A 12,590-nucleotide genomic window follows, 5' to 3' on the forward strand; every position below is an offset into this window, starting at 1 on the left:
TGTCCATCTTTTTGTCTCACATCTTGTCCTCATTCTATGTCGACCAACCATGTCCATGTCCACACTGTGTTTTCCAACCATGTCCATCTTTTTGTCTCACGTCTTGTCCTCATTCTATGTAGACCAACCATGTCCATGTCCACACTGTGTTTTCCAACCATGTCCATCTTAATGTTTTCATCTTCTCATCTTAATGTCTACATTTTGTGCAGTCCAAGTATCAACGTCAGTCATGTTTGTCCACTGTCCAGATGTACTAATATTTGTCTCCATTGTCTTGTACACATCAATTACAGCGTGTTCAAGCTCTCCATGTCAAGTTCTGGCATTTTTTCAATTCTCTATGTCCATGCCATCTTCTCATGTCCAATAATCTTGCCCTTGGTGCTTCATTTTGTATCCATTCATCTTTCCCATCTTTCACAGTTTTCTGTGTAATGTCCAACCATTTTGCCAGTTGTAGTCATATATTTGATTTCTTAATGAGAAAGTCATACAATTGTCTTTACTCAGATGGGAAACCAAAAGAGGATGCTGCCGGTAGAGGTAGAGGTAGAGGCATTCAAGGTGAGAATAAACAAAAACATGCATGTTGGTAATATGGGTGTGATAAAGATATGGAAACTTAAAGTGCTCAGAAATATCATGACTTTAACCTATATCCTTATATGGGTTTCCCTTATAGGTGTTTGTAATCATACCTATCTTGTCTTATTTACTATGATTTATTTTAATTTTAAATGTTAAATGTGTTTGAATGTTTGAGTCCGTATATTACTTCCTTATAGTCCGTATAGTAGCGTTTTATTGTGTTGTTAACTTGCTTAATACTCTTCATCCTCTTTGGGAAATACGGTAATGCCACTTGTTTGTTGCCCTTGGCGACATGTCCAAGAGAGGTTTCTCTCTGAGGTTTTATGTTGACGTTCATGTACTGAAAAAATACAGTTCTTAAAAATGAAATAAAACAAAACGTCTTAGCAAAGGTAGTGTTGTTGAACTTATCATGCATTTACATTTTTCCGATTTCAGCTAAGCAAACCCCCTCACCTGGTGGTGGTCGGGGTAGAGGACTGAAGCCCGGTGCTGGAGGAGACAAACCCCCAGATGCTAATCCTTTTGGATTCCAGCTCAAAGCAGTTCCCCTGAAGTTTACGAGACCACTCAAAGACATAGTGTTACAGGAGGCTGAGTCAGTCGGCGCTTCTGCTACGTTTGAGTGCGAGGTTTCGCCTTCTACTGCAATTACTACATGGATGAAAGATGACGCCAACATAAGAGAGAGCCCAAAACACAAGTTCTACTCGGATGGCAAAGATCGCAAACTGCTCATCATTGATGTGCAAGTTTCTGACACTGGTGAATATACTTGTGTTGCCAAGCTGGGCAACAAAGAAAAGACAACAACTGCCAAACTAATAGTAGAAGGTACTTATTCTAAATCCATACATATTTGTTCTGTGTTACAAACTTCTTTACGTCTTTTCAACCTCTCTGATTACTTAAAGATAAGTCATATTTGATGTATGCTTTGGAATATGACTTTCTTTCCTCATAGAATTGCCTGTGAAGTGGGTAAAGACTCTGGAAGAGGATGGTATGTCGGTCCTCAAGAGTCAGCCTATGTACCTGACCTGTGAGTTGAACAAAGAGAGAGATGTGGTCTGGAAGAAGAATGGTGTCCCTCTTAAAAACATCCCTGGAAAAGTGGCTATCAATGTCATTGGAATGCAGCATGCCATTACAATCCAGGACACAGGAGATGACGACGCTGGCATTTATGCTTGCGAGTGTGATGACATCAGGACTAAAACAGATGTCAAAATCATTGGTATGTATAGGAGAATATCTATATTTGTAACTAAACAAATGCACTAATCATTTTAGGAGCAATTCATTTAACCAATCTAAATAATGCATTACTAGCCTATTCATAAGCACGGGAAAAACATTGTGTAATTGCTACATAGCTTGACATACTTGACTTCATCCTTTGTCCCCTTTGGAAGCATACAGTGGCTTGCGAAAGTATTCACCCCCTTTGCATTTTATCTATTTTGTTGCCTTACAACCTGGAATTAAAATGGATTTTTTTTCGGGGTTTGTATCATTTAATTTACACAACATGCACTTTGAGGATGGAAAATATTTTTGTTGTGAAGCAAACAAGAAATAAGACAAAAAAAGAACTTGAGTGTGGATTACTATTCACCCTCCCCCAATGTCAATACTTTATAGATCCACCTTTTGCAGCAATTACAACTACAAGTCTCTTTGGGGTATGTCTCTATAAGCTTGGCACATCTAGCCACTGGGATCTTTGCCCATTCTTCAAGGCAAAACTGCTCCAGCTCCTTCAAGTTGGATGGGATCCGCTGGTGTACAGCATCTTTTAAGTCATACCACAGATTCTCAACTGGATTGAGGTCTGTGCCTTGACTAGGCCATTCCAAGACATTTAAATGTTTCCCCTTAAACCACTCGGGTGTTGCTTTATCAGTATTCTTAGGGTTATTATTCCGCTAGAAGGTGCCATCCATCATTCCTTCAATTCTGACTAGTTTCCCAGTCCCTGAGGATGAAAAACGTACCCACAGCATGATGGTGTGGTGTTGGGGATGTTCTCGGGGTGATGAGTGGTGTTGGGTTTGCGCCAGACATAGCATTTTCCTTGATGGCCAAAAAGCTACATTTTCATCTGACCAGTGCCACCTTCCATATGTTTGGGGAATCTCCCACATGCCTTTTGGTGAACACCAAACGGTTTGCTTATATTTTTCTTTAAGCAATGGCTTTTTTTCTGGACCCTCTTCCGTAAAGCCCAGTTCTGTGGAGTGTACGGCTTAAAAGTGGTTCTATGGACAGATACTCCAATCTCCACTGCAGAGCTTTGCAGCTCCTTCGGGGTTGTCTTTGGTCTCAATGTTGCCTCTCTGATTAATGCCCTCCTTGCCTGGTCCGTGAGTTCCGGTGGGCGAACCTCTCTTGGCAGGTTTGTTGTGGTGCCATATTCTTTCCATTTTTTAATAATGGATTTAATGGTACTCCGTGGGATGTTCAAAGTTTCAGATTTGTGTTTTAATCCGACCCTGATCTGTACTTCCCCACAACTTTGTCCCTGACCTGTTTGGAGAGATCCTTGGTCTTCATGGTGCCACTTGCTTGGTGATGCCCCTTGCTTAGTGGTGTTGCAGACTCCGGGGCCTTTTATATACATGTGTATATATACTGAGATCATGTGACAGATCATATGACACTTAGATTGCACACAGGTGGACTTTATTTAAGTAATTATGTGACTTCTAAAGGTAATGTGTTCATAGCAAAGGGGGTGAATACATATGCACGGACCACTTTTCAGTTTTTTTTTTTTTTAGAATTTTTTTAAACAAGTCTAGTCCAAGTCTTGGACTATTTTGTGTATGTCCATTACACGAAATCCAAATAAAAATCTCTTTAAATTACAGGTTGTAATGCAACATTCTGTGTGAGGGCTTCTGCCTCTTGCCAGGAGACCCCCATTATACTCAGTTCCTGTGGATCGTCTCTAGTTGGTCTTCGACTTTCCCTGCTATGTTTTTGTATGTGGATTGTAGTCCTGTGCCTGTCTTCTCATGTTTGTTGTGTCTTGGCTACATGAAAAGGAGCCATTTTTTCAATATTAATTTTTATTTTATTTTACAGAAATTATCAGAGACTGGTTGCAGAAACCATTGAGAGATCAGCATGTGAAACCCAAGGCCACTGCCACTTTCAAATGTGAGCTCTTCAAAGAAACCCCCAACTGGAAGTGGTTCCATGGCGACAAGGAGATTCCTAATGATCCCACTGACAAGACTGAGGTCAAGAAAGAAGGAAAACAACTGACTCTCATAGTTAAGAAAGTATCACCTGATGATATTGGGCAATATGCCATGGAGGTTGAAGGCCGCAGATACACAGCTAACCTGACTCTTGGAGGTTGGTTGCACATTCTATGTTATGTTACTTGTATGTTATGTTACGGTCTGCAATTGCATGTTATGTTGTCCACTAACGCTATCTACATGATAGCCTTTGCCAGCAGCACACCACCCTGCATCCCACTGCTGGTTTGCTTCTGAAGCTAAGCAGGGTTGGTCCTGGATGGGAGACCAGATGCTGCTGGAAGTGGTGTTGGAGGGCCAGCAGGAGGCACCCTTTCCTCTGGTGTAAAAAAATAAATAATAATAAATCCCCCAGGGCAGTGATTGGGGAAATTGCCCTGTGTAGGGTGCTGTCTTTTGGATGGGATGTTAAACAGGTGTCCTAACTCTCTGTGGTCACTAAAGATCCCATGGCACTTATCGTAAGACTAGGGGTGTTAACCCATGTGTCCTGGCTAAATTCCCAATCTGTCCCTCATACCATCTCGGTCACCTGACCATCCCCAGTTTACAATTGGCTCATTCATCTCCCCTCCTCTCCCCTGTAATTATACCCCAGGTCGTTGCTGTAAATGAGAATGTGTTCTCAGTCAACTTACCTGGTAAAATAAGGTTTTAAATCAAATAAACATGAAGTGAATCCTTTAAAATATTTTTGATACTTTTACAGAACGTGAAGCTCAGATCTTGAAGCCTATCTCCAGTATGGAGGTTGTTGAGAAAGAGGAGGTTACGTTTGAAACTGAAATATCTGAAGAGGATGTGGCTGGAGAATGGAAACTTAAAGGGCAAGTCCTGCAAAGATCACCGGTAAGACATATCATTTGACTTTAATATATTTCTGGATTCTAACCACAATGATTGGAAATATGTACCGTACATGTTGCTTAAATGTTGATGTATTTACACTTTTGTTCAAATTGTATTTACATTTTTAGATGGTTGAAATCAAATCTGAGGGCCAGAAACGTTTCCTCACTCTGAAAAATGCTCAGCTTGACCAGTGTGGTGAAGTGTCTTATCAAGCTCTGAATGCTATCACGAGTGGGGTGCTCACAGTCACAGGTAAGAAAGTGTCAAAAATGAACAATATATACTGTCATGTGCTGTATGTGTTTGTAAAGTCTCTGTGATCCAAAGGAAGGTGGATAATGCGTCAGTCATACTTAATCATTATTCATACCTCACAGAACTGGAAATGGACTTCACAGTCCCCTTGAAGGACGTGTCTGTACCTGAAAAGAAACAGGCTATGTTTGAATGTACTATCACAAAGGATGTGCCTAAAGTCATGTGGTTAAAGGGGTCAGACATCCTGTCGACAGGCGATAAATATGACATTATTGATGATGGAAAGAAACATATATTGGTCATAAACAACAGTGAATTTGATGATGAGGGACAATACACTATTGAAGTCTTGGGCAAAAAGTCAACAGCCCAGTTGACTGTGGAGGGTAAGTACTGGCTGAAACAATTCTCAGTTAACTCTTCTGTTTTACATGGCGCTGAATCTTTGATCTGGCTTTGTGTTAGATATGAGCTGCTTTTAGTATGTTGTCATCTTAATTCTTTATTGATTCATTATCTTACTGGGCAACAAGACTGTTTATTGGGCAAAGACAGTAACACTGTTATGCACTCAACTAATATATTGTAGGTATGAGGCTCAAATTCATAACACCATTAAAGGACCAAACTGCCAAGGAAGGTCAAACAGCTCGGTTTGAGGTTGAGCTCTCTCATGAGAAGGTACCCCTGACATGGTACAAAAATGAAATCAAACTCCATGTGAGCAGGACCGTGCTCATCCATTTTGAAGGAAAGAAACACACCTTAGAAATCAAGGAGTTGACTCTAGATGATACCTGCCAGATTAAGGCAGAGGCTAAAGGAATTCCCTCAACGGCAAACTTGACGGTGCTAGGTAACCCCTACTCTGTACCTCTTTCTTTCATTCTCTTTGTCCTCTTTATGGCTCTTTGTTCATCTCCTGTTTTCTACATTGTTCTTCTATGCTATGCAACATGGAGAGATGGCATCATTCGAGAGTGTTATTGTTATTTGATCTACAGCAATTGATAAAACATTTTCCTGTTCCAGAGGGTGACGCATACTTCACAGTGAAGTTGCAGGATTACACCGCAGTCGAGAAGGACGAGGTCACTCTGGACTGTGAACTCAGCAAAGATGTCCCTGTGAGGTGGTACCATAATGAGACTGAAATTAAGGCCTCTAAGATGGTAACCATAAGGGCTGAGGGCAACAAAAGAACGTTGTCTATCAAGAAAGTGGAAGGAAAAGATAAGGGACAATACCTATGTGATTGTGATACGGACAAGACCATGGCAACCATCAGCATTGAAGGTAAGTCAATTCATTTTTACAATCATAAAATCTAATAGTAAAGATTGTTTTTGTTTTCTTGGTTCAATTAATTGCCCTCTTTCCCCTGTTCAATTGCAGCTCGTGATATCAAGGTATCTCGCCCAATGTATGGTGTTGAGCTCTTCGATGGCGAGACCGCTCGTTTTGAAGTGGAAATCTCTGAAGATGATGTCCATGGCCAGTGGAAACTGAAGGGAGAAACCCTTTCACCTTCCCCAGATGTTGAAATCATTGAGGATGGTGCCAAGCACACTTTCACATTATACAACTGCAAGGTCTCCCAGACAGGAGAGGTTGGATTCACAGCTGCCAATGCTAAGTGTACAGCCAACCTGAAAGTGAAAGGTAAGATTTCTATTTCTGATCTATTTTCACATTTCTACTCTGTATTCACCTTTTTTTCACAATTGAAATAGTAGAACGACTGATATTCAATCTACTATAATATGTTGCCTATTGGTTTTATTCCAGAACTGCCACTGACCTTTATCACACCTTTGAGTGATGTGCAAGTGTATGAGAAAGATGAGGGAAGATTTGAGGTTGAGATTTCAAGACCAACCAAGACCTTCCGTTGGCTCAAGGGATCTCAGGAGTTGGAAAATGACGACAAGTTTGAGATTATCCATGAAGGAAAGATACACACTCTGGTGGTCAAAAAGGCTGCATATGAGGATGAAGCTAAATACACATTTGAGGCTGAGGACAAGAGGACCACAGGGAAACTAGTTATCCAAGGTAATTATTGAGATCGTGGATGTTTTTGAAATAATCAAATCATAAATAAAGAAAATATTTGAGATTGTATTAATAAAATGGTGATTTCTTTTTGTGATAAGGTATACGTCTTGAGTTTGTCAAGCCCATCAAGGATGTCACAGTGAAGGAGCGTGAAACAGCAGAGTTCAGCATTGAACTGTCACATGACAAAATCTCTGTCGTCTGGTACAAGAACGACGTCCGTCTGCACCCCAGCAAGGTTGTGCACATGTCAGACAATGGGAAAATGCACACCTTGACTTTCAAGCAGGTGTCCATTGATGACACATCCATGATCAAAGTAGAAGCCTTGGGCAAGAGCTCGGAGGCCATGCTCACTGTTCTTGGTAAGCTATTGATTGAACTGTGGCGTCATTTAGTTTGAGTCATTTAATTCACATAAAGCCTGCTGTTCAAATCAAATCAAATGTATTTATATAGCCCTTCGTACATCAGCTGATATCTCAAAGTGCTGTACAGAAACCCAGCCTAAAACCCCAAACAGCAAGCAATGCAGGTGTAGAAGCACGGTGGCTAGGAAAAACTCCCTAGAAAGGCCAAAACCTAGGAAGAAACCTAGAGAGGAACCAGGCTATGTGGGGTGGCCAGTCCTCTTCTGGCTGTGCCGGGTGGAGATTATAACAGAACATGGCCAAGATGTTCAAATGTTCATAAATGACCAGCATGGTCGAATAATAACAGGGCAGAACAGTTGAAACTGGAGCAGCAGCACAGTCAGGTGAACTGGGGACAGCAAGGAGTCATCATGTCAGGTCGTCCTGGGGCACGGTCCTTGGGCTCAGGTCCTCCGAGAGAGAGAAAAAGAAAGAGAGAATTAGAGAGAGCATATGTGGGGTGGCCAGTCCTCTTCTGGCTGTGCCGGGTGGAGATTATAACAGAACATGGCCAAGATGTTCAAATGTTCATAAATTACCAGCATGGTCAAATAATAGTAAGGCAGAACAGTTGAAACTGGAGCAGCAGCATGGCCAGGTGGACTGGGGACAGCAAGGAGTCATCATGTCAGGTAGTCCTGGGGCATGGTCCTAGGGCTCAGCTCAGTTGAAACTGGAGCAGCAGCATGGCCAGGTGGACTGGGGACAGCAAGGAGTCATCATGTCAGGTAGTCCTGGAGCATGGTCCTAGGGCTCAGGTCCTCCGAGAGAGAGAAAGAAAGAAGGAGAGAATTAGAGAACGCACACTTAGATTCACACAGGACACCGAATAGGACAGGAGAAGTACTCCAGATATAACAAACTGACCCTAGCCCCCCAACACATAAACTACTGCAGCATAAATACTGGAGGCTGAGACAGGAGGGGTCAGGAGACACTGTGGCCCCATCCGAGGACACCCCCGGACAGGGCCAAACAGGAAGGATATTAAACATAACTTTACATTTCCTCACATTTCCTCATAATTTCCTCTTTGTGCTTGACAGAGGGAGAACCTTACTTTGTCACAAAACTGCAAGACTACACTGCCGTTGAGAAGGACGAAGTGATGCTGGTTTGTGAACTTAGCAAGACCTCTGCTGAGGTGAAATGGTTCAAGGACGGCCAGGAAATCATGCCTAGCAAGAATCTGATCATTAAAACCGATGGAAAGAGGCGTTTGCTGACAGTGAAGAAAGCAGAGAAGGGCAACATTGGAGAGTACACTTGCGATTGTGGTTCTGATAAAACCACAGCCAGGCTGGACATTGAGGAGCGTGACATTAAGGTTGTTCGTCCACTGTACAGCGTGGAAGTGACAGAAACTGAAATTGCCAAGTTTGAGACCGAGATCTCTGCCGATGATGTCCACGGTCACTGGAAACTCAAAGGAGAGGCCCTTCATCAGTCTCCTGTAAGTGGTATTATTTGATTTATTTGAAATAGCCCTAGTGAACAAGACCATTTATTTGGTTGTATTATGTAGTGACTGATGTTTCTGTGATCTGTGTTTTCAGGACTGTGAGATTAAGGAGGAGGGTACAAAGCATGTCCTTATCCTATACAACGTTCGCATGGATCAGGCCGGAGGTGTCGACTTCCAGGCTGCCAATGCTAAATCCAATGCTCAGCTCAGAGTTAAAGGTGAGAATCCTATGACACAACATACATACACACATTTTAATTTTGACTAAATAATATGGCTTTCCTCTGACAAGTAACTTTTTGTACGGCAAGTAGTACATTTTGGTAGTGCAAGTTGTACTCCACCATTTTGCTAGTTGACTGACGGCAAAAGATACTAAAGCTCAGCAAGGGAGAGCTGTTGTCCAATCAGGTGTTGTGGCTATTTTAGAAGCCTCATGCCTTATCTGGAGTGGGTGGTCAGTGGTTATGATTGGTGGAGCTACAACATTCACAGTGAGAAGACACTCTAAATGCAAATAACTAGGACAGTCCATGATAACCCGATTTTCCCTCCAGCCCTTAGTTGTCCTGGTAGTTTAGGGACCAAGGAGAATATGCCTGTTAAGAATTGGGATACAAAGATGTCTGGTGAAAGAAGGACTTGTTTCTTATGAGTCAGTCAACTAACCATGTCTTCTCCTCGATCTGAAGCGCGGAGTATAGGGCTTATGCGGCCTCTCAAGGATGTTACTGTTACTGCCGGGGAGACCGCCACTTTCGACTGTGAACTTACTTATGAAGGAATCGTTGTAGAATGGTTCTTGGGAAGCACCAAGATGGAGCTAGGTGAAAGGGTAAGTACTGCAGAATTTACATTCACATAAACTGCTGTATAGCCATAAGCAGATATTCTTTATGAATTGATATATGCAAATTCAACTAATAGTTTATAATTGACTTAACAAATGTCAATATTATTCAGCTCTTTGTTGGCTTTACAAATAATTTATATGACTACCTCAGTCATTACAATAACTTTAAGTAAATGTTTTCCACGTCTTTAGAGCAAAGTGATAGGGTAAGTACAGTACAACTTGCATTCACATAAACTACAGTATAAGACTTTACAATACTTAATAATTGACTTTGTACCTGCACATGTCGTGGAGGCAGCTTCCATTTCTTCCTTTAAAATGCAACTAAATACCTACCAAGCTGAAGACCAAGATAGCTTTACATTTGTATTTGCTTAATCTGCTTAATGTCTATGTTTTGCATTAGTAGGTCATGTTTTTATGTATTGTGATTGTTTATCTATATTTTAATGTATTGTTGACAGTCTTTGTTTTGTTTCTACCTTAGGCGCATTGAGTGTGGAAAATATGCTCTTCAAATTATATGTTATTATAATATAAAACATATCTTCACCACCCACATACCCCACTTACCTCAGTCATAATAATCACAAGTGAAATAAAATACATATTTTTGTCACCAACATATTTTAAACATATAAGGACATCGACACTTCAGGTCATTGTGCAGCATTATCTGTGTTGAGATAACATTTGACTGTTCATTCCTGTGAGCGTAGCTTGAGTTATTTTTAAAAGCTTCAAGTGTTGGTGAGCCACCCAAGTGTTGGTGAGCCACCCAAGGGTTGGTGAGCCACCCAAGGGTTGGTGAGCCACCCAAGTGTTGGTGAGCCACCCAAGGGTTGGTGAGCCACCCAAGTGTTGGTGAGCCACCCAAGTGTTGGTGAGTCACCCAAGGGTTGGTGAGCCACCCAAGGGTTGGTGAGTCACCCAAGGGTTGGTGAGCCACCCAAGTGTTGGTGAGCCACCCAAGTGTTGGTGAGCCACCCAAGAGTTGGTGAGCCACTCAAGTGTTGGTGAGTCACCCAAGTGTTGGTGAGCCACCCAAGAGTTGGTGAGCCACTCAAGTGTTGGTGAGTCACCCAAGTGTTGGTGAGCCACCCAAGAGTTGGTGAGCCACTCAAGTGTTGGTGAGTCACCCAAGTGTTGGTGAGCCACCCAAGAGTTGGTGAGCCACTCAAGTGTTGGTGAGTCACCCAAGTGTTGGTGAGTCACCCAAGTGTTGGTGAGTCACCCAAGTGTTGGTGAGCCACTCAAGTGTTGGTGAGTCACCCAAGTGTTGGTGAGCCACCCAAGAGTTGGTGAGCCACTCAAGTGTTGGTGAGTCACCCAAGTGTTGGTGAGCCACCCAAGAGTTGGTGAGCCACCCAAGAGTTTGTGAGCCACTCAAGTGTTGGTGAGCCACCCAAGAGTTGGTGAGCCACCCAAGTGTTGGTGAGCCACCCAAGAGTTGGTGAGCCACTCAAGTGTTGGTGAGCCACTCAAGTGTTGGTGAGCCACTCAAGTGTTGGTGAGCCACCCAAGTGTTGCACTTTTGCTGTAATATTTCATAACTGTACATTTAAAATGTCATTAACAACGCGTTACATGTTTGTAATCAAAACAATTAATCAGGCTTTATCAATCTGTTTGACTGGCGCCCAGGTGGTGTACTTAAAGCTGCTTCACTCTACAGATACAGGAGAAAGACTGCTGCCCTATGGGCCGTTCTGGCTCAGACAAGGCTTACATACATATTAAACTGTTTCATTTCCTCAGGTGGTTACCAGAGCAGAAGGCAAAGTACACAGCCTAACTATCAGAAATGTCAAGCTGACAGAGGCTGGGGAAGTCAGGCTCACTGCAAAGGACTTCAAGACCCAGGCCAAACTCATTGTCAGGGGTAGGTTATATTTGTTAAATCATTATGGAGATGATCTGACATACCACTAGAGCTCCCTGAAACTGAGAGGTCCTTGTTATTAAACAAGTTAGCACACATTTGTTTGTCTAGTTAAGCATGGCATGCAGATATTTTCAAATGGAAGAAGATCAATTACATAAGTGTGGGTGCAGTTCATTTATCTACAGTGCCTTCAGAAAGTATTCACACCCCTTGATTCTTTCAGCATTTGTTCTGTTACTGTCACGTTGGCATGAAGGATCGGGAGACAGGCACAGGAATGCGTAATAGTTTTTTTATTAAGCCCAAATTACGAAGTGCCGTATAAAGGCACGGGGGCGGAGACCAAACAAACACAGGGTTGAAACCCAAACAAAAGAGCGAGGAGTACCTCGAATAAATACACATGCGCACATGATGATTAACACACGGGACTACACATGGAATCATCTGCGCAATCCACAAGGGCACGAAGGCCCAAAACACACAGCACAGATACTCAGACACACCAACGGACATTGTAACAATAATTGACAAGACCATGGAAACCAAAGGGCACATATATACAAATACTAATCAGTGGGAATAGGGGACAGGTGTGAGTGATGATAGTTCCGGAGGGATCCGTGACAGTTACAGACTGAATTTAAAATGTTTTAAATTGAGATGTTGTGTCACTGGCCTACACACAATACACCATAATGTCAAAGTGGAATTATATTTTTTCAAAATCATTACAAATTAATTCAAAATGAAAAGCTGAAATGTCTTAAGTTAATAAGTATTCAACCCCTTTGTTATGGCTAGCCTAAATAAGTTCAGGAGTAAAAATGTGCTTAACATGTCACATAATAAGTTTTATGAACTCACTCTGTGTGCAATAATAGTGTAACATTCTTTTTTAATGACTACCGCATCTCTGTACCCCACACATACAATT

General features: G+C 42.1%; 1 protein-coding gene across 1 annotated transcript in view; it reads left to right on the plus strand.

Annotated features, from left to right (window-relative positions):
* LOC123990170 (titin-like) overlaps window positions 1-12,590 on the plus strand; it is a 172,535-nt gene that overhangs the window by 59,059 nt on the left and 100,886 nt on the right. The window contains 16 exon segments of the mRNA XM_046290780.1: window positions 514-567; window positions 1,033-1,428; window positions 1,559-1,831; window positions 3,685-3,960; window positions 4,576-4,715; window positions 4,844-4,970; window positions 5,096-5,362; window positions 5,566-5,832; window positions 6,009-6,272; window positions 6,372-6,638; window positions 6,765-7,031; window positions 7,133-7,399; window positions 8,494-8,900; window positions 9,004-9,130; window positions 9,605-9,747; window positions 11,527-11,650. Of these exon segments, the coding sequence (XP_046146736.1) occupies window positions 514-567; window positions 1,033-1,428; window positions 1,559-1,831; window positions 3,685-3,960; window positions 4,576-4,715; window positions 4,844-4,970; window positions 5,096-5,362; window positions 5,566-5,832; window positions 6,009-6,272; window positions 6,372-6,638; window positions 6,765-7,031; window positions 7,133-7,399; window positions 8,494-8,900; window positions 9,004-9,130; window positions 9,605-9,747; window positions 11,527-11,650 (3,666 nt within the window).

This window comes from Oncorhynchus gorbuscha, linkage group LG01, assembly GCF_021184085.1.
Source record: "Oncorhynchus gorbuscha isolate QuinsamMale2020 ecotype Even-year linkage group LG01, OgorEven_v1.0, whole genome shotgun sequence".
NCBI classification, from domain to species: domain Eukaryota; kingdom Metazoa; phylum Chordata; class Actinopteri; order Salmoniformes; family Salmonidae; genus Oncorhynchus; species Oncorhynchus gorbuscha.